Genomic DNA, 26,831 nt, shown 5'->3' on the forward strand with positions numbered 1-26,831 from the left:
TCGATTTTAAGACATATTTTATTTAATGTGCAAAATTGCCAAGAAAAACATGTACAATTTCAACTAAGCTATAGCCACTAACATGAAAGAAACTATTCTATGTACTTGTAAGCTTCATTTCTAGAATCACCAGAGTAAAAACACAGCCATTTGGTAATGACCCAGAACATTTTAAATGCCTCCTTTCAGTGATATGTAAAATTCTACCATTGGTATGGTTTTACATTTGTAATTGCAAAAGGAACAAGTTCTTGGAGATTTCCCTTCTGATTGCATAGTATAAAATTTTAATTAATTATTTTCTTCCTCTTTCAGTTTAATCCCTAGACTTGGCTTTACAAATGACTCTCAGTTTTGCAGCTCTTAAGTGGCTTCAGAAAACTAATTTTCCCATTTATAGCTGAAACTCTTATAAATTTTGAGCAATTTTCACAGACACAGCCATTACAGTTTAGGTGAATCAAGCTGTGAACAACAAAGATGATATGGATATTTGTAATCATGCAGAGCTAGTCCTTTCCATAATTCAAAGATGTAAGAAAAGTTCATTTCATCAGGAAGTGAGATCTGTTGCATGGGAAGTGAGACAACTTATTGATGTAACTTCTCTGTAAAAAAGTGTAGAAGCTGTTAGTGGAAAGGCTTCCTAGAACATCTTGAAATAGTATCAGGAGGTGGGTTTTTTTCTTGTAAATTCATGTATATTTAAATGCTACTGGAGGAACGGGTAATTTATAGTCTTGAACAATTACCAAGCTCTATGAAATAATAAGTAGTGCTTCATACTAAAGTAACCACTTGCACTCCAGGGTTTCAGTGTTTCTAACATTATCGGTGAGTTCAGCCTCTCACCAGGGGTGTGAGGAGAGGCAGTCCTCTTCACCCTGCTTGACGGACAGGGACACTGAGGCATAGTCAGATTAAGCGTCTTGCCCACAACCAATCTGAAATTCTGAAGAAGGGTCAACCGACCTCCAGTCTCCTAATTTCCAGCTACCCATAACCAGACAGCATCCTTCCTCTCTTTGCACAATTTTAAGATACTCGTGATGGCTAATTCACTGAGAGAATGAATACTGGATCAGTCCTGCTCTCCTTGAAGTGAGCAGGTGGTTTGCCAACAACTTCAGTGGAAGACATTACCTGTATTCATGTTTTGCCTTAATACTAATATGACATCTGTAAGTATCACAAAGCAGAACAAGGGCCAAAGAACGGTGCCATAGCTAATTAAAAATTATATCACGTATGTTGGTTACTACTTCTATCACACCAGCAGTGTATCAGTGAGCTAAAGAGTGCACCTCTTTGTGTACACCAATATAAAGTCAAATTCAGAATGCACAGCACTGGCAAGAAAGACATTAAATGAAAATAAAAAGTCAAAGAACATAGCAATATCTGCGCTGCACACATGTCCTTTCTAACGAGACTCAAAGAACTGCCCTGAACAGACCCTTTGCTGGGTCTGAGCTGTTTCTGCTGGGTTGCTAAATCCTAAACCAAAATTCAAGCCTCAGTAAGATGGGTTCTATCTTATTTTCCAAAATTTTTGGCTTCACTGTTTTTTTTTTCTATCCAATATGACTTTGAATAGAGTTTGAAGAACCCAACACCAACATGAAATGAAAAAAGCCTTCCCAGTCTCTTTGTCACAGAAAGAAATATTCAAATTAATTTGGCAGAAGGTAAAGTGTTGTTTTGGGTTTCTTTCCTACTTGCAGTGCTGAAAGTAGTAAATAAAGGCAAGGACGAAGAATGAAGCTCAAGTTTACTTACATTCAGATCTCCCAAGTTTATAACTCTGAAATAGAATATGCTGTTAATGTTGCTATTTTTGCACTGCTTTAACAAATGAAGAAATCAAAAGCCAACTAAATACATAAAATTGATTCCAAGCAGTTAACTTCAAGACTCTTTGACCTGCCATAGTAATCAATTCATAATTACTTAGTGTCCATCCACTGCTGAAATAGAAGTTTTACCACCTATTCTACTACAGTCACTTGGCTTTTTAGATCCTGGTGAATCCCTGGCATGGGCTGCTGTATTCTTCTGCTGCTGCATCACATCTCAAGGTATCTATTGGGCAAGTTTGCTGGTGATGCAGGATCTAAAAGCCACTGATTCCTTGCAAAAAGCCAGAGTTAAGGACCCACAAATTTCTTGTTTAATAGTTTAAAAAATTAATCATATACACAGGCACTCTTTACAAAGTTCCACTGGAGGCTGCAAAAGTCAATGCTCCTTGCCAGACATACGATATTTTAGCTGATGCCAGTGTGTGTTATGGTGTTCAGACACTGGTTTACAAAGCATAGAAATGCATTGAGCTGCAATGAAGAGGGACATACTTTGGAAGAAAAATTCACCTCCTCTCTAAATATTGTACTCAGTGGAATCAACTTTCTGTATGATTTACAATCCTTTGGACCATTATTGCCTAGTATGTAAATATATATTTATAAAGTTACAAAATTATTTACAGAATGTAATATAGTTTCAAGCTACTCCTTGGGAATGAATTGAGCGTGGGAATTTATGAAAAGTCAGGCACTTCTTAAAACAACAATTATTTTTAACAAATGCAAAAAAATCAAATTCCTGGAACACCTCTTCACGATATTTGTAATTATTTTTGAGACATCTGCTATACATTTGACTACCTAACTATTTAAAACCCATTTCTCATCTTTCATGAGCTTCATAACAGAAGAACTCTGGGAACTAACACTTCATTACTGCCTCTGTACACCTTAAGGAACATGAAATGGATGGGGACAAATAGACGGATTGAAGAACTAGTTTTCAAAAAATATTTTTGGACGTACGTGTGTGTGTGTGTGTATATATATGATTATGATACCATACTCCTAGGATTTTCAGTAGGAATATGGTCTGAAGCTGATTTTTAAAAACATGAAATATTACATGATTTGGGGGCATCTCAACAGTTTTAAAAATTGGGACCTAAACCACCTTTCTGACACACCACTTCGGTGCAGGTTTTATGCCTGTTGGTATTCAGGGCCACCCAAAAGGCAAACGTGTTAGGATAGTCTATCCACCTCAGCACCCTATCGAAATCCCTGTCTCATCTCCCATGTCTTGTACACAGCCCAAGCAAAATTTTTCCCAAATAACAGGAATTGCAAGATGTGCGGTTTTCTGATTGCTTTCCACTCATTGGGGATGGCAAAACATTTTAAATCATCCTTGATGATTTAAAGTGCAATGCAATTATTCTCAATAGAGATTCTGCGGTATTAACGAGGTTTGCCTTTGTGACTTGGCCATCTTGAAATTTTCTTCTAAAGAGCAAGTCAGTACGCAATTCATTTACTGACCTATATAAATCTCATTTCCACAAGTCAAGTTTTGCATTATTTATTTACAAGAGAAAGGCAAGAGTTCAAAAAAAGTATTCTAAAAGAGTATGCTTATCCTCATTTTGCATGCCTACCCTTTAAAATGGAAAAAATCAACTTTGAAGTATTTTGAAAAGCAAAAAAAAAAAATTAAAAAAATCTTACTCAGTCCTGGAGTTATGGCCAAAAAATTAACCCATGAAAAGAAAGTCTAGCACAGAAAGTGTTAGGTTACCACTTGACATACTGATTCCATATAGCACCGTTAAAAGTCTAAAGTGCTATGTCTAAATAACATTACATTAAACAAGCTTGAGCTAATTAATTTCTCTTTGAACACACACTGCTTTGTAAAAATTGCTTAGCAGACCAGTAATGCATCTGGAGTGAACACCGAGAACTAGGTAGATGTTATTTACCCCATATACTTATTTTCAAAATTACGTCTGTCTTAAAACAGCTTGTACCCTTTTCTGGAGGGGCAGCGAGTGGCGAGAGGAGAGATGTGCTCCACCAGCCGCAAGAGCGTACTGAGCAGGAGGAGTTCTCGTGCCCTCTGACTAGGGAGCAGTCCTCAGCTTAGCAGACCAAACTTGCCCTTTTGCGCAAAGCCTTTAAAAAAAGGCTGATGGTATTAATACACTAACATACTGTATGATCGCGTCTTTCTTTTTCACCCTCCTAATGATGTAGTAAAATATATATATAAGATGTCCTACAACTTGGTGTTTTATTACATGAGATTACTTTGAGTAACCGGAAACCACTTGTCTTAATTATGCCACTCGTGGAGCTGCACAGAGAATGCACATGGCTTAAATAAATCAGCGGATGCATGAATCGATACACTCTCTTGTGATAGGACTGAGTCTTAATTTATACATACGGTCACTGACAATGAAATGAATGTAGCTTGCTGAGAACAGCTGCCAAACACAACCATTTTCTACTAGGTAAGAGTTAATATGCAACAGAAGATCCATGGCTTCCAGACTGTTAAGGTACTCCTGGCCTGTTAATATCCTTCATATTACCTCACACTTGTTCTCTTCCTATCTCATTTCATGTCAGTGAGGTATGGGAAGCCACTGAGATTTGTTTATGTACTAGAAATGCAAGGTCAGGACCGTAACCGATTTACGGCATCCTTGGACACAGTACTCAGACCTGCTCAGATGTGTAGAGGATGAACAAAGTCAGCAAAACGAAGTGACTTCTGCTTGCTCAGAAAACTTGCTGCTTTCAAATCTCCTTCAGACTTTTGGAAGCTGGCAGTTAGCTCTTATATTTGCAATGCAGGACTAAACCCAGTATATTAAAATGTAATTAATTCTTCAACAGACGTCTCGAAATATAATGAAAACCGGAGTTAGCTTTGTATGTATCATCCCTTAAACTAGACAGTTCTGCCACTCAATCCAATGCTGCTTTTTCTACCTGCTTCACATTTTTATCTTACATTATCTTACATTTCTTACATCTCACCTTTTCAAAGTTAGTCTGAAAAAGAAATGATCATTACTTATGATAATCTCCCCACTTCTATATATAGGATTTACATGCACTTCTATCAAGTTCTACCCATAATATTACTACATACAAGTATTATTCATATTTCTAGACTGAGTGCTAGAGCTTCTCTCAAATCCAGATAATATGTTTTTCTGAAAAAACAGCTCTCAAAGATTACCCTCTTATCCTCATAAAGTTACTGTTCTGCTGATGTTAATAAAAGTCACACATAGTATACCTACTGAAAGTGGTCATAACACACATACCAAGAAGTAATTTTACGTGCGTTTCATTTGCAGATGTTTCTACCGATGATTTACAAATCTGAAGACAAATAGTGGTCAGTGGTGAGAACATCAACATTTTTGTACACAGAAAACAGGTTTTTTTCACCTAAACATTTAACATTATTTTAAAGAAAATTGGGGCATTTAGTAGAAAAACCTTAATGACTAAGTTTTTATCAGTAAAAATGGCATGAATATATTCTGATGAGGTTATAACTTTAAACAGGTATACTTTCTTCTTTGAAATCAGTATTGAAAAACTATATTGTAATTGTAGTCATACAAAATGTTTATTATATTACAAATTATTTGTACACTATATTTTCACTTTATCATTGCTTTGTGCTCAGACAGTATAAATATTACAGCATGATTTTTCTTTCCCAGGAATGTCCTTAGTGTCTTGATATCTTACTTTTTACTTAAAAAAAAAATAATACAAAAACATATTACAAACATGATAAAAAGCCATTATGAATGAAGAATGCAAGACGTCTTTGTGAATAAAGTGCACCACAATGGTTTCAGAGTGATGGTTCAGGGAATATTCAATAGACTGCACGTCATGGATACAATACCAAACAAAATTAATTTTGAAAGACTAACAGGTCTTCCTCAGCAGTATGAAGAGTACTTTGTTTAACTTTACTGAAATGTTTTTTCTTTCTAGAAGGCTATTTAAATGTTTTTATTTGGGATTTTTCTATTTGTTCATTTTGCTTGCATGTAGGCATTCAAACCCTGTACATCTACATAATTTCCAAACTTCTAAATTTCCAGTATGGCAAGATATATGCTTCATCATGTAAGATATATGAGGCTTTACCCTCACACATTTTTCAATAGAACTACTAAATTGCCTAAATTTAAGAACAGGTACAGATTTATAAAAAAGAGCTAAGTGTCCCAAAGATGCTGTTTAAATCTGGTATGTCCTACCTCCTGTGACTCTTTTGGGAACATGTCGTAACATTACCCTTCCCAGCTACGTGGCTTCACACTCCCATCCATGTGATCGGTGCTGCTTCCATACCTGCAGCTTTAGGATAACTCTGCAAGACTGGAGTCTAAGATACAGAAATTTATTTCACAGCACGTTTCACTCCCATTGCATAGAAGGGCCTATCTACTTCCAAAATTTCACTGGGCTAAATAGAAGAATCATTCAAAAACTGAGGTAATAAAGCTGATGCAAAACGTGGCTGACACGATTTAGTGTAGATTTCACTTACCAAGCTAGGTTAAGCCACTTATGAACCATCTTAGGCTAAATAAATGTAAGCCACTCTTCAATTGTGTCTGCACTTATGTTACAGTGATTTAAATGACTGAAAAATAAGCAGAATATTGTTTAAGGGATTCTTGTGAAGCTTGCACGAATAGACGAATCCTAATAGAGAAACTCAGCCTTGCTCTCAGTGAGTGATGTTCCCACTGAAGCCAACCAGAACTAGTCTTTTTATGGCACGCTGGGTTTGGCCCAGTATTTTTAAGTTGTTATTTTAAAGTGTGATATTCTTAGGCAGCTATTAATTCAACACAATTTGGATGTATTGTATTGCACTGATAAGATCAGTATTATTTAGCTGACAGGTAACTGAGACAGCAGTCTGTCTTTACTAGACTTATATTTATATGAAAGATTGAGTTTCTTTGGTTGTTTGGTGTCCAAGTCACCCAAATGTATATTTGTGTCCTCCAGACATAGTGTGTTTATATTGATCATTAAAATTACTAGGTTTTTTTTTTCTTTTTCTTTTTTGCACTTGGTTTATGGAAATTTTCTGACTACAGCAGACTAGTCACTTGTATAAATATACAGCACATATATACATAGAAATTACAAAAATACATTTTATTTATATCTGATTTTTAAATAATAAAAATGAAATTTCACATTTGTTGAAAGATTAGCTAGCATTCCAAAAGCTTCTGCAATATTTAAGGTATTGGAGCAGAAGATATCTGTATATTCTAGGCTAACTATCACAATCTCAGTCAGGGTTTATAATATAATTATTTGGGGAAAAAATAGCTCTGCTTTAAAAGTTTGTGCTTCATCAATTTCTTCTTCTATCCCCTATTCTAGTCTCCTCTCTCCTCCTCTCATTTTACTGATGGCCAAAAAGCTAAACCAAGTTCCCTTTCTCACCTCAGTAAAGACCAAAGAAACTCAGGGAAATGAAATGATCAGACAAAACAGCATAAGCAATTGAGGATAACTAAACAGCTTACTGAAATGAAGGACATTACCTTTAACTCCAGTCCATCGAACATGCCCAACACAACAAATTTTGCAACAACTTCAGTTCCCTAAGCTAATTGCTGAAGGAACAGAAAACAATTGTTCGTGATCTCTGATTAGTCTGTACAACTGCAAAAGATGAACTACTGTCCCATTCAACTGGTTTGTGTTTCTTTTGGGATTGGATTCATACAACAATGTAGTTTAACAATTAGTGACCTTTATCTTGCACAATGAAAAGTCAGCATAATTTCTGGAAATGCTCTCTTTTTCACAGAACATTAGTATTTTTGTTAATCCATGTAACTGTTTACTTATTTACATGTTAATATAATACTCAGGTCCTCTACATTCAGAACTTCCTAGGTTTGCATTCACGGTTCCAGTGTAATCAAAATCAACTGCAGCTTCAGGTAACACTTTCTGTCATCACTTTAGTAGATATCATTGTTTAAGAAAGAGAAAAAAGCACTGTGTTAAACAGAGGTTTTCTTGTCCAAGCAGATGTATTCATTATTCCAGGTTGGAAAGACTTGCTCAGAGGTCTCAGGTTCACCAGCTTCACATGCATTCAGAGTGAAAAGCCTGAATATAGAGCAAACACGAATAACCTTTTTTCTTTCTCCTGGAAGCTTCTAGCACCAATACCCTTTGTTGGCTCTTCGTGCATTGTATTCTCTCCCACCAAAAAAAATCTCCTCTATAACTCATCGGTGGCATTGAGGGACAAGGTAGCCACCAATTATCAAAATATCATTCACTTTCTTCACAGTCTTCTCTTCTTTCACTTCTTTGTACTGTCAATAGGATGAGAAGAATTGGGGCTATTTACAGGACATTTATTTGTATTACTTACTCATCTCAAATTTTTTTGGTTTGAATACAGTCTCTAGAATGAAAAGGCTGAATGACTCCGCATTGCTGAAATCAGCATCCCTTATACAACGTCCTGCAGCAAACAATTAACATGGCCACCACCACACCTACCGTGGCCTTTAGCTAACTGTGTTCTACTGTATTTTCTTCTTTAATCAAAGTTTTGACATGCAGAAGTTATTTTCAGCAGCTCTGCCTTTGGACCCGCAAATGAAACATCGTGTGGCACAGACATGTTCAGCAGCATCTCTAGTGACAACGGGTCATAATACGAGAGCTAAGTGACAGTTGCGTATGATCAGTCCTTATCCATATTAAACATTTACCTGGCAGCGTTTCCTTAGCTGGCAAGCAGAATTATGTATCTTCAGAGACCTGTTGCTCTACTTTAAGTCATTTCATAGCGTTGACTTTTCAGACAGAGAAAGATGCCATCACTTGGCACAATTCGCAGCAAGTTTGTAACTGAAAATTAAAGGAGTCGCTTTCTTGGCTACCCCAGGTTGCATGATACAAATGCTGTGCACAAAAGATATTAGACCTGGAACTCAAACATATCTGTTTGCTTCTTGGCCAGTTTAGCAACTTCTTCCCTTATTGCCTTTACGAGGGCAGCTGTAGAAATGTTGGTGAGCGGAGCATCAGACGGGTCATTTTCCGTCAGGCTCTGCTGAGAAGCTGCGGTGGACGGCAAGGGAGCTTGTTCCAGGCTGGGATGCATGCTTGCTTGCTGACTGTATTGGCGAGGAAGTCGTGAAGGAGAATTATGTTGGTAGCGGGGCCGTGGATAAGCCTCGATGTATCCAGGTAGTGGTACCTGTAGAGCATTGTAATTATACAAAATTATACAGGACAACTGATCCATAGTGCCACCTGCCAGGTAACACAAACCTCCCCAGGGCAGAATAAGATAGGACTAACAGATAGGACTATATGAAGAGAACGTAAACCTCATACTCCTAAGCGTCTGTTTACAAGTGTCTATCTTGGCATGTGCCATTTATACACATATGTCAATGTACGGGTTACTCAACTCCCCAGACTGTGGCAGCAAAAACACCTAGAAGGGCAAACATTGCATGTCCTAATTTATCATCACTGCAAAAAGTCAAAGGGAGAAGGCTTTTCTGAAAGTGTCTCCTCTGCTTACTATCCCTCCTAAACATTTCAGTTTTAAATAGATGGCACCACTACGTGTCGGGACACCAAAAAGCCTAGAACAGAAAAGTAGAGTTTGCTGATTTGCAGCCACTGTCTAGTCCAAGTCAGCCAAGTCTCTGGACTTACTGTTCCTAACAAAAACTCACTAGATCCAGACAACAGGGATAAGCTCAGGTATGCCAACCTGGAAACTCAACACTGAATTCTCAGAAGTATCAGGATTTCTGGCCACATTTAACAGAATGACATGGGGGATTCACGATTTTACTCTGTTGTAAATTCACTGATTTCAGCCTCACGTTACACTGGCTAAAACTAAAATAACAACATAGGCCCTTTAGTTACTATGAGATATTAAATTTCCTTCACAAAGCCATGAACCACGATACCAGTCTTTGTAGTCCTCAGAAGTTCCTAATGCATCAAATAAAAATAGTATTTGTTTACATTTTGCAAAAATCTATAAACAGGAATCTACTGTCCTTCATTTTGAAGAAGGCCTTATGTTGTTACAGAAGGCAACCCATAACCTATTACTAGGACAAGATAATTTCTCCTTGAGAAAAAGCTTACCAGCTGATCATTATAGTCCATGTCAATGACAAGCAAGGAATGTTCAGAAAGTTCAGTGATGTTTTTTTGTGTGACTCAGAAAACTACACTTACGTACACTGTACTCAGAATACTACACTTGTAAGTTAACTGATACATTTCCACAATGTTCAATCACTAAAAAGTTAATTTTGTAATTCTTTTTGCTTTAAATGGGAAAACCACCTTTTTACTTTCCAAATACGTTAAGGTTTTATATAAGCGTATAATACAGGTGGCCAGGCAGACGTCCCAGCTAATTTTTGGCTTTCAGTCAGGCTGAGGTGTAAGCTGCTTCACCCTCCAGGGCTAAGGCTTTGGTGGGTATGCCAGAAGCAGAACTTCAGAATTTTAGGTGTCTGCAAGCAGACTGAAACGTCAAGATCTGAAACATCTGCCAATTTTATATACCTTCTGGGGAATATGGGACCTCAGCATGGACTTCAGAATGACAGCTTTGGAATTTTGCTTAAATCCCGTTTTGGCTCTGGCCCTGTGGGAGTTTAACAAACCCTTGCTTTTGAAAGTTTTGCCACTTCAGGCATCTAAGAACCTATGAAAACCTGACCACTAGGATTTACACATGCTCTATACAATCTTGGATATCCATCAATCGATGAAGAGAACGTCAAACACGTTCAGTATGGTGTGATGAGACAAACATAGGAAGAAGGCATGATATGAAAGTGATCATTAAATGCAGTTGCATCTGTTTAGTTTACAACAGATTATTCAAAAGACAAATATTTTAGTAGTACAACACTTGAACACGCCACTAGAGGCCACTAGGTTACTACTGTGACTAAGCAGCACCTAGCAATTTGGAAAATAAATGTTTTGTCAGATACAGTTCTCTTATCCCACCAAACTTAGTGCCTGAATACTTACCTTTTAATTGAGAAAATAGTACATTACAGTAAATTGAGCTTATAAGATAATTCTTTGTTGTCAAATCCCCTGTTTCCTATGTCCCTTTGTTTACAGTCCAGCTAGTGGAAATGCATGAAAAGTAAAGAATTTTGATTTTCACCTTATAGATATTAAGCCTCTGTTCTTACTAATTGTCAAGAAAACCTTGGAACCATGATCGAGCTATAATCTAGAGGCTCAGAAATGACAAAACATCCAGAAACTCAAACTCTGAGTATTACTTTAGATCTTTATCTTTTGCAGCTTTATTCAGCCTTTCTGACCGTTTTATGTTGCTAACACTATTACTAGTTCGCCTAGTAATGATTTTCAAATAAAGACAATTTCTTGACAGATTTGCAGTCATTGGGAGGTACAAATTCATTGTAGAAAGTGAAGTGTTTGGGGTTTACATTTTTTCCTCTTCTGAAAAGTCACAGGAGGGCTGAAAGTCTGAGTAACAAGAAGTTGTTAAAGCTCTGTAATAGGTAAGTGAAGTTAAAAGGATTATTTGTTTCCTTTGAATTCTACATTGCCACAGTTATTTTTCTCACAATCTCTCCACTCCTCTGTGTACAGTCCACCAGCACTAACTGCTCTTCCCACCTCATTCCCTGAAGACAGGGAAACCCACATCAGGGTTATACTCTTCTCCTTCCAGGGGAAGGAACCAGGGGCCGGAGACTTGTGTTCCACTTTTGTCCAGTTTGTTTTCAGTCTCCCCTTTTGACAAGTGATATCTGACTCTTTTTTCATGGGACTGCAGCCAAGGAGTAGGGATAGAAAAGGAAAAAGAACGTGAGACAGGTAAAATACTTTTCCTGGGTTTTGGTTGGTTTTTTTTTCTTCTTCTTAAAGAAAACATTTAAAATGATTGCTTAGACACAACAGGCCTCCTGGATTTAAAATGTCAGTAGGGTTAAAAATAACCAAAAAAAACCCCAAACCAACAAACCAAATAAATAAAACAATGAAAAGAAAAAGGGTTTCCATGCTTTAAAGGGCAGCTCTGGGAAGGGAATCTACGACGGCATCAAAAGCCTCCAGGTGTCAGGGGCACATCAGCAGCTGTGCTCAGCTTACAGGTGAACATACTTCTTTTTTCTTGACAGTTCAGCCTACAAATTCAGACTTGCATCTGACAGTCAGAATGAATTCTTTTTCTCACAGGCAACAGGAGCAGTAATAAAGATTTGGCAACAAATAGCCGCCCCCGGGAACTTTTATATGCCTGTGCTGTCTCTTGCTTAGCTGCTCAAAGCCAACTATTAAACTCCAACTACAGTTCACTAAAATATTCTGTTGATGATATGCACAAGGAAATAGAATCTATCTCCCAGTTTGTTTAGCTGAATTGGTTCTGGATAAATACCAGATGCGAGGTCAAGCAGCAGAACTGATCTTTTTTTTCCTAGTGGAAAAAAAACCCTAAATTTTAGAAATTGTTTCAAACATGATAAACTACTGCAATTCATTTTAGGATGTCTCAACTTTATTTCTTTGAAATATAGGTATACTTTGGGCTAAAAATTACATCTGTCCCAGACTAGGATTGTAGAATTAATTATTTAATTTATGATCTGTCACTGCAGTCTGCAGGAGGACTTGAAACACTGCGCAGCAGGGCTGCAGCAGAGCCGGGAGCTAGGATTTGGGAGCTGGGCTGCCTTGAGAGAAGCCTCCAGGAGGGAAGGATGCTCCCCAGCCTCCAAACAGCACAAGGCCACCCTGAGAGGCAGCGTCACCTACTCCTGCCATATGCCTATCCAAATATTTATCCTCTGTCTTGGGAAAGAAAAATGGTACCTAACCCACCAACTTTGAATGGGTGCCAGCCCCTAACCTAGTGAATTATTTAACTCTCTAAAAGACCTTACTTACAGTTCATGGGAGGGACAGCTAAAGTATCTATGCCCCTTCTCATAACTTTTCACTATTAGAGATTATTACTATTCAAGGAAGAATTATCTAGCTCAGATTCTTTGCTCATCACTTAGCATTGTTTAAAACCTCTCCTCTGCAAATCACAGTAAATATATGTAGTTAGAAAAGCAAGAATGCTTACCGAGTCTGCCCATTGCCCTGGTAATTCATTCTCTCCAGCATAGGGCATCCAGGCTTGGTTCCTGTATGCAGTAGGTGGTGTTGGGATAAAATAGCCTGTGAAGCCAGGTCGGTTTGCTGCTGGTATGGCAAACACTGCTGGTACAGTATTTCCTATTAAGAAAGAGAGTAGATATAATTAATAGTTGACATTTTCAGTTATAAATTAGAAGATAATGTTTATGAAGTAACTGGCCTCAGTTTGGGGTTTTTTTGTTGTTCTGTTTGGTTTTTTTTAATTGGTGAGAATGTGATCACCATCGGTTGCATGTAAAGCTCCCACCATCTGACTAGAACATCTCTATAATGCTGGGAAATACTGGAGAAGGCAAGATTTGCAGTTGTCTATATAATCATGCACAGCCTTCAGATAAAGATACAAGGACTTAGTCCTTAGGACTTGATCCTTCTAACAACTGATCTTCATCAAAACTTTGAATCATTAGAAAAAAAAAGGCTTTTTTTCCCCTTACATTTGCTCCCTTGTATTCAATTTGTAGCTGTTGTTATCATGCGGTTTCAGAGTAGCGCACCTTTCTTTTCAATAGCAGGTTATAGAGCATTCAGTTTACGTGGTAAAACTGCCTTAATATCTCTAGGCACAAAATGTACAAAAATGAGTGAGCGATCCATTTAAAAGGCCTGCTCAATTCCTTTTCCAGGAACAGTCTATGACTGCAATAAGTTATGCAGCTATGACAAATATTTCCAAGGAAACTTGCTGACACCAAATCTGTTTTATCACGGCTTGATCAAGACGTATGCATAGGGATGTCCAGGAAGCCTTCTACTAAAATTCCACTGTCATACTCCAAATTGGGTGGGAGAAACCAGCCTTCCTAGTATGAGGTTCAAGCCAAATGTCTGGATATGGCTACATCTGCTCTTTCAGGTAGGGTTTATAACTGGGGCTCACAGAGATGCAGAGAATGATGTGGTTCTTGCTGCAATTACTCAGATTACCCATAGGATATAACTAGGCTGACTGGAAGACCAGCATCTTCTCACATGCTCCCACTATTTCCCTTGAGAGAAGCCATCATAACTCCATGTATTTGCCAAGTTTAGAACAAATACAAACAACTTGCTTGTCCAATAAAACTTCCTTCCTCTAGTGTCTATTTACATGTGAAGGAAGACACCCAGCCGTTTACCACAGTTACACTAATGTCACAAAATCCTTCTTCCTAAATCCTGGGTGGGAAAGCTCTGTATCATCTATATCAGGTAGTAAACAAAGCATGTGGATGGTGTGTTTTGAGTATTCAGTTATAGTACATGGATATATACTTTTCAGATTCACAGAATATAGCAAAAATAACACCATTTATGTGAAAGCAGAAGAGCCAGTAATCCCCATAAGAACACAAAGCACAACTCAAGCATTTTCCCTGAGGAATGGAAGTACAGTAACGTTGGATAGATAGGCACCGGCTCTGTACTAGAACCAATGCGGAGAAAATAAACTAATTCTTCCTTCCAACTGCACATCATTTTAATATTGCCACTAACTGCCCTCAGTAGATACGATGCTACTGCATAAGAGATGCCAACAAAATGGCAAGACATGGGCATTCCCCTGAACTTCATACAGAGAGTAACTGACAGAAATCAGCATCACTAACTGGCTGGTTCAAATATCTGCCCCCCAGAATGTCATTTACAGCCCTTGTACATCCTTGCTCCTGAACACTCTGCAAGAGGGTTATGCTGCCTACTCTGATAGATGCTGGGAACACTGGACGAGCACATGCACAGAGATAGACTCAAACAGCGACACCCATCCCCAAAGCAGTCTCCATGAAAACAGTGATTTATAAGTCCTCAATGACCTCCCATGCAGTCCTATGCCAGAGGGGCTATGGATGCAATCAGGACTTGCAAAGAGGAGAAAAATATATTTTGTGGCACAATTCTCTCCAGAGCAGAAACGTATCATCTCTTTCAACACTGTCTCCAAAAAAACCCACAAAAAAAAAAAAACAACCCAAAAAAAGCCCCACCCCAAAAACAAAACCAGGAAAAAATTGGAAGAAAAATGAAGGATATGTCATATGGACTAAAAACTTCTATGTTATGCTTGACATTTACACAGTGTTTTCTACTGTTAGGGATTAAGTCCTAGCTTTCATTTTGACAGTGGGTTGTAGTGCCTTTTCACCTATGTCAGGGAGGATGCTGGAGTCACTCAGCCATCAGAGAAGCAGTCACCATGGAATTCCTATGGACCAGTGGGATCTAGGATGCACATCTGCATGGCAGGTAGCCACAGGTTCTCTCACAGGACCTCTATCCCAATTCCTCCAGCCCTTTGGTTTGGAAGGAGGTAGGCTAAGAGAAGAAGTGTGGGCGATCTTTGTTCTTCTCAGGTCACAGACAGCACAAGATTTGCTATTTTCAATGAGTTAGCAAGGCTGGAAATAACAATTCTTCAGATATGTACAGAGAAGAAAGTGCTGCTCCTGTAGATGACACAGGGCTTCTACACCAAAATGGTCTTTGAATTTAACCACACCAAAATGAGCTACTATTCAAAATGAACACTCAATAATATGATGTACTACCTTATCCCAATTCTTATTGCACCATCATTATCTTAGAGCTGGTGTTGATGGGCTGCATGAGAGCAACGTTAGGCCATTTCATGCTAAATCAGCACCTGCAGCAACATTTCTTCAAGTATTGAGGCAATAAAAATTTATTCCCCTATCAGAACATTAGAAATCCTTGTATGACAGTTGCAGGGTTTTCAGCTCTCCATGTCTTTCCCTGTATCACAGCCATTTGTAGCATCTATCATATGCAAAAGTTTCCTCCAGCTACCCCCAGAATTATTCTGGCAAACTCCACAATGTACACGAAGGTCACTTTCTCTCTTCTGAAATGCAGCCACTCTTCAGCAGTAACACAACATACCCGTTTTTAACATACAGCAATAAAATCTCCACATCACTGGAAATTATTAAAAAAGTATATCACACAGAACACATTACTGCAGACATGAAGAAAGACGTCGTGGTAGTGTGGCACATTTTACAGCTTTAAATGCTTTAAAATGAAAGGCTGAGCATCTGCTCTTTTCAGATTCACATGCACCGTTTGCAGAAGATATGACAAGAAGTGAGAGTAGAATGGATCCTTCAAAACTACTATATTTAATTAACTGACAACAGATTTGCATATTCACATTATTATTCTCAGTAGAACATGTTGAATACAATGCAGATAATTGTCTATTACTTCTGAGGAAGCTAAGAAAGAAATTCTTCTGGCAGATTAGCAGAGCAATGTCTAATAAACCTACTAATTTCAAAACTTTGAACTGACAATGAAAAATTTTTTTAATCTTTTAAGCTCTTTTCTGTAGCTCTTCAAGAAAACATACTTTGCCAATGAGAAGCTATTTCAAATATTTTCCCAGCTACATGTTATCCATCAAAACAGTGTATCAGCTTAATCTCATAATTAAATCAATTCATTCATAAACAAAATTCCTATCAAAGGTCCAGGAACTCACTAGACCTTTAAAACTGGGACATTGAGACCCAAAACAAGTTCTGCACTTGAGCAGGAACTACCCTCTCCAAAATAGGAGGGGAGATGAGCTAACGGATTACTTTTGACTATGCAAAAGTGCTGCTGTCTTGTGTTCTGAAGGGAAGGGGGCACATATGTGCAACTTAGCCCCCTCAGCAGCCCACTGGTGTGACAAGTCTAGGGGTTAAGTTTCTCAAGAGGAAATAGGGAGTCATAATACTCATCCCACAGCCAGGTTGGAAAACTTCAGTCTTGCACACGCTATTCTTTATGTCCACTTGTTTTTCCTCCCTTTCCTTACAAACCAAGCAGAGCTGAATGCCATTAAGCCTCCTTCTGCACTACTACTTACAGCTCCATTGTATACTTACTCTGTTCTCAAGCACTTGGCCTGATATTCTTGACTGATAAAATTATGGAATTTCTCCGTGTCCCTCAGAACCCCGTTACCCATCTCTCCCACTTTGGTTGTTTCTGTACATGGTGCAACACAACACGCGAGTCACACATCAGTCCCAACGCTGCAACTTCTGCTTTTGTCAGCCAACAGCCTCTGTACCAGCCCTAAAAATTCCGCTGGATTTTGTGGTACAGACGAACTGTTTTACTGGGCTTTAATAATTCGTAGTCCTTATCAGTGAGCCAGCAGAATGCCATACTTGAACAAAGACCATCTGGTACATTGCTGGATCTCACCTTCAGAAATGACCATTTCCCGGTGCTTCTGCAGGATGAGTAGTATTTTACAACGCAGCTGATGCTGCATTTACAAAGGAGCAATGCTTTGTAGGTCTCCTTCAGTTGCACCAGAAAAAAAACACCTAATAGAGTCTTTCTCCAAATAATCATCTGTATTTGCTATATCCCATACATTCATTTCTATGCAAAATAAATTGTAAGGGTCTCAAAGCTGCAAGTTGGGTCTGCACTATTTTTTCACCTGAGTGAAAAGCTGATTGATCAAGTGGACCAACAGACATCGGAGCTCTCGAACCAGGTGCAAAAGATGCCTGATCATGATGCTGGGCCTGATCTGCCCCACTGGACTCAGGTATTCTCACTTTGCTGCCAATATCTGATGTAGACCTGTGCATTAAGAAAGCAAAAAATAGAAACTTTTGTCATTCTGACTGACAGATGAGGTTCATAGCCACATACATGCCTATCAGCTACAGTATGACAAGCCAGCTAGGAATGAGCTATCTGATTTTGCTCTGGCATGACAGAAGTTTGGAGAACAGTAAGTCTGGAGAAGTCTGAGAACAACTTCTTTAGCCTGGTTGCTGCTTTGACAAAGCATGTTATTACCATTACACAGAGCCTTTGCTTGCCGCTTCAAACAAATGCTTGTGACATGCAACACAAAAACCAGAGCTTTACCATAAATTCATTGACACAAGACCGCAGACAATACCATATTACTACAGTATATATGATATGGCATCATATAGTAGGGGACTACTGTGGTAATTAACATTAACTGCACTTGGGAAGTACTAACATCTTTTGAAATGGTGCGTCCCGGTTGCTTTAGAGCTAAAACGTAATGGATGAACAAGAATACGTCAACAGACAGCGTCTGTATCCTGAGTCTTTGGACGCAGTTACGATATCATTAGCAGCCATTCAGAAAAGTTTCCTTTGGCCTTAGCGCTCCACAGCAATTCTCAGCAGGCCTGCGGTGCCTTGAATTGCAGTTGGCACCGGGCAGTACCTAACAGCACAGCACTGAAGGCTAAATGAGTTCATCCACCACAGAGGTGTAAAAATTCCTTGAAATGCATTTTGTAGAGTGCCTTGCTGTGAGGAAGAGGCAAAATGTATGCACTGAGCTAAGGCAATCAGGCTTTAGCACATATTTGGCTTCAGAAATGCAGGTATGAGATATTTGAAAGCTAGGCAGAAATCCCTGGACCCGGTGTACTGAGAAACATCTTACAATTCATCCATATCCTGTTGCAAGACCTCACAATAGAGAAAAGCAGGGAGAATGACAGTGCAAATTATCTACCACACATCTGCAATACAATACGCCATTACGCGAGTGGAGGCAAAGCATGTTTTAAAAGAAATCGGAGCCTGGATTTCCTAATTTTATTGAAACTGATTAGCTAATAGAAGAGAAAATTCATTGTTATTCCTTTCCTCTTTGTGTTAAAATGAAATAAAAACATGTTTCTAATTTCATGAATGTGTCTTTATAAGTGCCTTGTAAGTGCCCCTTCAGGGTTTGCCCCAGTTCTTATTACAACAGTGTTTTTTTAGAGATCATACCTAAAATAAAACAACAGATAAATACCTCCGGAGAGAGGCAACAGCCACAGGACCTGTTCTGGGAGGGACAGGAGGAGGAGGAGAACCCATTACCATCTCAGGAAGCTGAGAAAATCTGTAAGCCTGTAAAAGGGGAAAAATAAATATTTTCTGAAACACCAATAGATCTCAGTCAAATTAAAAAACCAGAAGAAAGTCAGAAATTAAATACCTGCTTCACGTGCTGGCCAACAGGAAGTTAACTTTTTGTGGCATCAATAGCAACTGCATTTTATTTGAGAATTTACAGTGCTTGGGTGATTTTAGGATGTGGAAGAAAACATAAACAAATGAGTTCAGAGCCAAGATGAAGTCTAATTAAAATAAAATGTATTAAACACTGTCTCTGTGACATTCGTAACCTTGCTGGCAAAGCAGATCCGTTATGATTATGTGAGACTCAACAGCTGCTTTGGACCCACAGGAAAAAGATCTCAGTATTTTCACTTCCTCCAGAAACAGTCTTTTAAAGATTCAGAAAGCATCCTCAGAGCAGCATCTTGTGAAGTGAAGCTGCCTGTGAGCAATGCATATTTCAACCTCTTCCTTTCAGCCTTGAAGAGATGAAAAGAAAATTCTTCACAAAAACCCCAAGCTCTGTAACTTTCTAAAGCAATAACGAAGGTCTCAAACAGTTCTGAAAAAGCAAACTAATTCAGAGGAACACAGAACCAACCCATTAAGTCACAAAATTAAGCGTCTTGCCCATAGTAATTCTGGATTTCATCACTAATACATGTGAAGGATGAGTAATCACGTACATGAAACCCATGGCACCCAAGAAATAACATGTAGGACAAAATTGCTCTTCTAAATTCCTTGTACTGCTATAGATTAGAGGTCATAATTTTGCTAAATGTACTTAAAGACAGAGGGATGATATCTCTCTAGCACTTCATTGACACTTTTCTTAAACAAATTGTGGGTTTGGGTTTTTTTGTTGTTTGGTTGGTTTTTTTTTTAAATTATGCTTTTATTGACCATGCTTCAGAGCAATGCACAGGATTAAAGATAAGATCAGAGCAATAGCAAATAACAGATTATGGGGAGGCTGTCCAGCATCAAGACATAGGCATTTTGACAAAAACTAGAGTCCCCAGTCCAATGGTGGGACTTTGGCCCTCTAAACAAGAGGTATCTGGTTTAGCCAGAGAAGCTCCCTCCACAAACAGCAGAGAAAGCTAAAAACACATTACCGTGGGATGAGTCACACTCTCTCTCCTGCCTGTAGAAAGAGCCTACAGGATTTACATGATTAGCTCAGACTTAACACCTACATTTGAGTTTGAATTTGGCAATATAAATCCCACACCAAATACCAAAACCCACTATCTTTCAGTAATCATCTTTAAAAATTACACATTTAAGACAGTGTTCCGATACCTTCTTTCTCAAATAGCTGCAAAACTGGGTTAACACAGAGGAAGGGTAACTTACCAAATACTGACTTTTGATGTCAGTGTCTCTAAGGGAAATGCAATACAGACCAAGCATTTTTCTCCTGCCTCTCACTGCCACCCCTTTTAAAGCAGGGTAGAGTCCCTCAAAGGCATGTCTGTGAAAATCATTTTTCCCTTCACGCCACCTACAAAGTCTCCTAATATTTACTTTCACCATGCTATAATGGTATTTAAAGTATTTCTATATTTAGCTGGAAAAAAATAAATCTAAAAAGGCAACGGTACATTTCCTCGCCAGGGGTTGGAAATACTGATTTTTTTAATGAAAAAGAACTGTATAGAAAAAACAAATGCTATTTGCATCAAAGAAAAGCTCAATTAGATTTCCCCTAATAGTGCTGGACTTGAAATGATCTGCAATGCCTCTTCTGCATCTGAAAAGCTGGCAGTGCTCTCACAGCCTGAACCGAACACTTCCTTCTGGCTCCACAAGCCTTTCATCCCACATCTTGCTCTCAGCATACATTTGTACCAAGTATGAAATTCTTCCCCCCCCCCCAACTTTAAAGGAACAGTACATTAGCTAATGTTTCAGAGTGGCCGGTGACTCCAGATACTCTTTGAGTATAACAGGGTAGACAGAGGCACAGAGGTAGATTTGGGTTTTCTCTTGTGTGTTAGTGGATATGCTTTAGAATATGGACATCAAAGGAGGCATTTTAAGGGATCACAAAGAACAGTTCACAAATGTGCTGCAACTTGCACTGAAAATTTTGGGGAAAAAAGTAAAACAGAAAATTGAAGCACTTCTTTTGCTGCTTACATAGGAGAGGAACAATTTTGAGTGAGTGGCAATATTTTGCGAATGGCTGGGCAGAGGGTTTCCTGTTAAGGTGAAAAATCCTGTTAGAAGATCTGCTACACCATGCTGAGGAATAATCCGTCATCGGGACAGCAGTCAGTCCTCTTTGTGCTGAGCTTCCGCAGACACCAAAATAGTTACGAGAGGGAACTCCAATAAAATTTCTAGAATTTCTCCAAGGGGTTGGGGGATTAGTGTTTTCCTGCATGCAACACATAAATGGAAAAAAATGTTCAGAGGCTAAATTAAACCAAAATTTCACTAGAGAGGCCTGTCTGTTATAGATTTAGAAGAGCCTTTAGGTTCTAGGCTAACTGGGATGATCGTAGAAATAAAGTCACTTCAGTGAAATTTGTACACTATTGTAAATCCAATCAGAAAAAAAACCCCAACAGCTGATTTCACAGATTTGCCTAATTTTATTCTTCAAAATTAGTTTATCCTTTAAAAAAAAGTGTTGCATCACTTTTGTTGTTCACCAAAAAAAAAACAAACCCCAAACCAAAACAACTTAAAAACATTCTGCATGGATTCCAAACTCTATTTTGTTGAAAAATGAGAACTTGTACAATACAAAGGTTACAACTATCACTGACAGAAGTAATCAAATTTGAGATTCAGGACAGACTGCACAGATACCAGACTGCAGACCCCACACCACCCTCTCAGGAAGAAATACCCGTGAAGGAGTCTGTTGTGGCTAAAAACACTGATAATTTAAAAAGCAAATGAGTGAAGAATTTTTAAAAGTAGTTAAGTGCAGTTTAGCAGAGCAATTTCAGCCTTTGGGCCCAGGAGACATACAACACAACCCTCTGGAAGATAAAGTCCAGCCACCAGCAGACACCTGCACTAGTGTCTTCTACAACCCACAAAAGTCTAAGCTACTGCCTGTCAGGATGCAGGAAAGAAAAGTTAAATCAGCACACAATAACTAAAGTCTAAAGGAGAAACTTTGCAGTTAGCTTTAAGGCTACATTTCCTTGGTTGCAGTATTAAAATATTTTTACCACCTCCAACTTACAGATATGTCTTAGGTGAAATTATTCAATATTACTTTCTAATTACAGAAATATCCTTCTCCTTACATCTCACCATAGGAATGAAAAGGGCAATGTCTTTGTTTACTCATTGAATGCTTTAACTAATTTGATTATTAAATTGCAATCCAGAAATAATGCAAAATTATTGATTTCAGTTGGATTTGGTTTTGCTTTGCTGTTTTATACTTAGTTTGGTAACTGTTATTGAAAGTGGCTGAACTTTGGCAAAATACTCTCACTTTACCTCTGTTAAATGAAGTGAAGCTCTGAGGACTTGGATACATTACCAGTCACTCAGCCTGCAAGTTTGTCCACCAGTGCCTGTTGTACAGTGCTAGGTCTCACCTTGGGACCCAGAGCTCTGCTACTCTCACTCCTCTTTCCAGAGCACTAAAGAGGAGAGATGGGAACTGGTCCAGCTTTGTAATGAAGAGGGTTTTTTTTTTTACCTGGCCATAGCTCTCCACTTGACTCAGCCGTGAGAATTTCCAAAGCAGTAACGTGATCTGCCAAGGCACAACGCTGGCAGTCGGGCTTGTGTTATACACTCAATGCTGTAACTCCGTCCTCCAGCTGTAGTATACCAGCTGGATGACAAGGACCCAGCCAAGTGTTGCTCATCCCTTTTTTGGAGGCTCCAGAACAACACTAAGAGTTTGCATTTTGCTAGCTTTTCTCTGACAGGAGAAGGCACGAGCCCCATAAGAAGGAATCCTGTTATCACAGGTCACCCATGGGCAGTTTGGCAAACAGGCATTCCCTCACAAGAGCTACAGGTAATGTAGGTATTACCTTAGCATGTAAAAAGCCACAGAAGGCCTCAAAAGGGAAAAGAAAGAGAAAAAGGAAGAAGATGCATGCACACTCTGGAGAGATACAGTACAGTTTGATGGTGGAACTAGTCAAGAAGTTGACTGCAAAAAATCAAAGATCCATAACTTGGAGGAGACCAGAAGAAATGTAGGCCTGAAGAGTGGTTCTGGTCCCCTGAAAGTCTACAGTACAAATACTTAGGAACAGAGGCAAACACTGAGATAGAGATTTGCATGCAGATTTTTGCTGTTTTGCCTCAATCCGCTTACCATTTGCGCTTTATAAAGGTAGAGCGCGTCTGTGCTAGAAATCTTGTGTATCACTTTTATCACCTATGAAATACCTTTGCATTGGGTTTCATGAAACCTAAAGGTGCACACAAGTTACTGGAAAGTTTGTGGGATCTTGTAAAGTTTAGTCTGGCGTCACTGGACTGCAAAGAGCCAGATGTCAGAAGAGAGTGATGGACTGAAGACCTTTATACTTGCCTTGTATCTAAAGACCCAATGGTAAAGCCAGTGGCTGCATTTGTTCCATCTAAGCAGGCAAAATGCTCTTGAACCCAGATTTCAAATTATAATAGCATTGTTAGTGGCAATTGCCACTAAGAACTGAATTTTAAGAAAGGGCAAAAATAAAGAATTCTTGGTTTGCAGAGGTAACATCCTCCCCCGTAGAACAAACACCCCAGTGCTCAGGTACGTCTCACCCCCAAAGCTGCCGGAGGCTGCTCACTCCCCCCTCAGCTCGGTGAGCCTGGATACCTCCTCCACGTGTCAGCCAACCCACTCCCGAGCACTCCCCGTCGCAGCATCTCCCCTGGAGCTGCTGAGTGGAGGTATCCCGGGCAGGCAGACAGCCGCTAAGGTGCTGAGAGCAGTAATTCTTCCATGTTTTTCCCACCCACAGGTCACTTCCCACACGCGTCTCGGCTGGGTATTTTCAATTCCAATCCTCTGTCCCCATTTGAGAACAAACCAGTAAATGGTGTGGTTAAAGTACGGCTTGAATTCGTGAAACTGATACACAGAAAACTATGAATTAACAGCCCTTATCCAAAGTCCAGCAGACTGTGCCGATCCTAATCTGTGGCGATTGACTATCTTTAGGAAATTTTTTAACGCTATCTTCAAAACGCCAGAAAGATAAGCAAATGCTTAAAGATCTGAAACATGCAGATTTACAAGAGTATTAAGTCTTAGAACAAAACAGTGAAGCATTCACCAAAAAAGTATGGCTATTACATTTTTTTAGAACCTGTTGCCATATAGTATTTTTAATTTCATTTTAGAAAGACTCTCTGAAGTGTCAAAGTAATTTGACTACCCATTAGCTGTCTCTTAAGCTTGTAATCGAATTCTAACCATAAAATATGATTATATGCTGTATGAAGTTCATCAGACCAATTTCAAAGTGCCAGAAATAACCTTTAGCATGATTTAAATAGCACCAGCCTGAACCTTTGCAGGCAGTGCCATTGGCTTTCAAATATGTTCAGAATAGTTCAGAAGCAGCATCCCTTAATGTATTTTTTTATTGTCATGGAAGGAAGTCATAGTAATAGTTATTCTGAACTGAAGACGTTTTTCTGCATTATCCTCTTATTCTAGCCAGAGTAAGGGACCTAATTTTAAATGCATTCTTTCAAAAAAATATTCATTTCCAACCAAAAAAAGCCTTAAAATGAACAACTTTTCACACTGCTATTGATAGATGGGCTATTTCTCATCTGAAAGCAATCTTCTCTGGTTTAGATTTGTACCTGACATATAAGAAGAAAATACATTGTTGAGTTTCGCAATACCGTAATGAGGGAATTTGTGGGTAGTTTCACACACACTGAGGGTGTGCACAGTGCTACTGCAACTGCTGTCTAGATACCTACAGAATTCCATTAACAACTTCCACCCATGGATTTAAGTTCTAAATTCATTTATTACTTCTGCGAGGTAAGGACATGTTAGCCACAATTTGAGGCTAGAAAATGAAGGATAAAGAGTGACTTACACAAGGTCAACCAAGAAACCCGTGGAATTAAACCACCTCTAGAGTCCCAAGTCAACAGCTGTAACTGCAAGATTGCCAATAACAGCCCACATTTCAGGTCACTCTGATTATTACACTTGGTCCACTCTCTTGCAATGATGCTCTTCTCTTCAGTAATGGACCTCATGCGGAAGTGTTGAGTGATTCACACCCAGCTGCCTACATAGTTGTTCTACAAAACCAGATTGTTTCCTAATATGTGTTTAGTGAATAGGAGAAGACATGCAAACAAGTTCTTCATCTGGTGAACAGCCTGGAGCTTAGTGCAGCCTATTCTTTCAAGCATAATTTAGACAAGACGACCTTGCTACTAATGTAGATACTGAGTCTTCCTGCAAAAGACGGGCATGGGTAAGCTTACATACATACACCCCACTACCCATACTTACTCACTGTAAGCATGGGTTTACATCTGGTTTTAAGCATGTAAACAGGGCTACCTCTTTAAAAAGTGTGTCTCAGAGTGGAAATATCTTTATGATCTTACAGTATACTAAAGAGAAGTTTCACTTACTGGTCTTGGTAAACTGTACTGATACATTTCTGGTCTGTATGTGGGTACCCACTGTACCCCCCCTCTAGGTCGGGTCATGGTACCAGGAGCACTGGTCACAACCTCCGAGTAGGGCAAGTGCGGTGCTGAGCTGTACGCCTCCTGCCTGCTCTGTCCTCCGTGGCCCGCAGAGGCCAGGCTGAAAGCCTCTTCCAAGAGCATATGCATCTGCTGTCGAACCTCATCAATAGAGGGCTGAGAACTTAAGGTTGAGGTCTCCGAGTGGCCTTTGGCCTGACGGGACCTGGCGTAACTCCGAGGCTCGTTGACGCGGTCAACATTTGTTTCTTCTATAATTTCAGGCTCAGTCTGTTGGATGGAATAAAAGCACGTGTATGTAAAAAGCTTTACAAGACAGTATTTGTGCTGCTTCACACAAAATGTTCTCAAACACAGATGTAACACATACAAAGTCGGGAATTGTGACAATATAGACAAATATTGGAAAGGAGTCATATGATGCAGGCGACTATAATAGCCTGTTATATCCTACATTGTTTGCTAAGAAAACTAGCAGGGACACTCTGTAGCTGATTAAATTGTCAATGATTCACTTAAAAACAATTAGAATTAATGTTTAAATTCTTTTCTTAGTTGTGAGTATCAATGGGAATACGACTGTGCCAGGAGGAATATGGCTCCCTAAATAGTACCATCACTATGAAGGACCTCTTACAAGGGACTGCTTGTTACAGCTACAGAGACTGAAATTCTTTTGTCCATTCTCACACGTTAAGATTTCAGAAGAATTAAAGTTTAGGGGTTTTCCTGAGCTTTCTAACCCAGTGAGGAGCTCTAGCAACGATGCCATCAACTAGGTCCTGTCCCTTGCAGAAAATATCCTGACATAGCTTGGTTGTCTAACCTAGTCACCTAACAGTAGTTACACAGAAATTTACCCAAAACTAATGTGGGAACCATCAATGAAACACGTACTATGACGAGCAGATAGTACTCGTGCAGCTTAACTTGAAGGGTTACTCCTAGGGTAATTCCTTCTGCACACGTAGAGTACAAACAGAAATCACCCCCCTGATTTTTTTGCCTGTAACTCCAAGACAGAAAAATTCATCATATTGTAAGAACTTGACAGTGAAATAGCTAACTTCACCTATATTCTGTAAGATTAGATTTACTGCCTATAGTTTTAAAAAATACATTTTAAACAGGCAACCTGAAAAAGCAACCAATTCCTTATCATTCTTTAAATAT

At 39.0% G+C, this 26,831-nt stretch overlaps 1 protein-coding gene across 4 annotated transcripts in view; it reads right to left on the reverse strand.

Moving 5' to 3' along the window:
• Nucleotides 1–26,831, reverse strand: part of KIAA1549L (KIAA1549 like) — a 142,755-nt gene continuing 115,924 nt past the window's right edge. For all 4 annotated transcript variants that reach the window (XM_069803961.1, XM_069803960.1, XM_069803962.1 and 1 more), the window contains exons 17-21: nucleotides 25,581–25,928; nucleotides 18,889–18,986; nucleotides 17,530–17,675; nucleotides 13,015–13,166; nucleotides 1–9,105 (exon numbers count right to left, since the gene is read on the reverse strand). In XM_069803961.1, the coding sequence (XP_069660062.1) occupies nucleotides 8,824–9,105; nucleotides 13,015–13,166; nucleotides 17,530–17,675; nucleotides 18,889–18,986; nucleotides 25,581–25,928 (1,026 nt within the window). In that variant the 3' untranslated portion in view covers nucleotides 1–8,823. The remainder of the gene's footprint in view (nucleotides 9,106–13,014; nucleotides 13,167–17,529; nucleotides 17,676–18,888; nucleotides 18,987–25,580; nucleotides 25,929–26,831) is intronic.

The sequence above is a fragment of the Haliaeetus albicilla genome, chromosome 16 (genome assembly GCF_947461875.1).
Source record: "Haliaeetus albicilla chromosome 16, bHalAlb1.1, whole genome shotgun sequence".
Lineage (NCBI taxonomy): Eukaryota > Metazoa > Chordata > Aves > Accipitriformes > Accipitridae > Haliaeetus > Haliaeetus albicilla.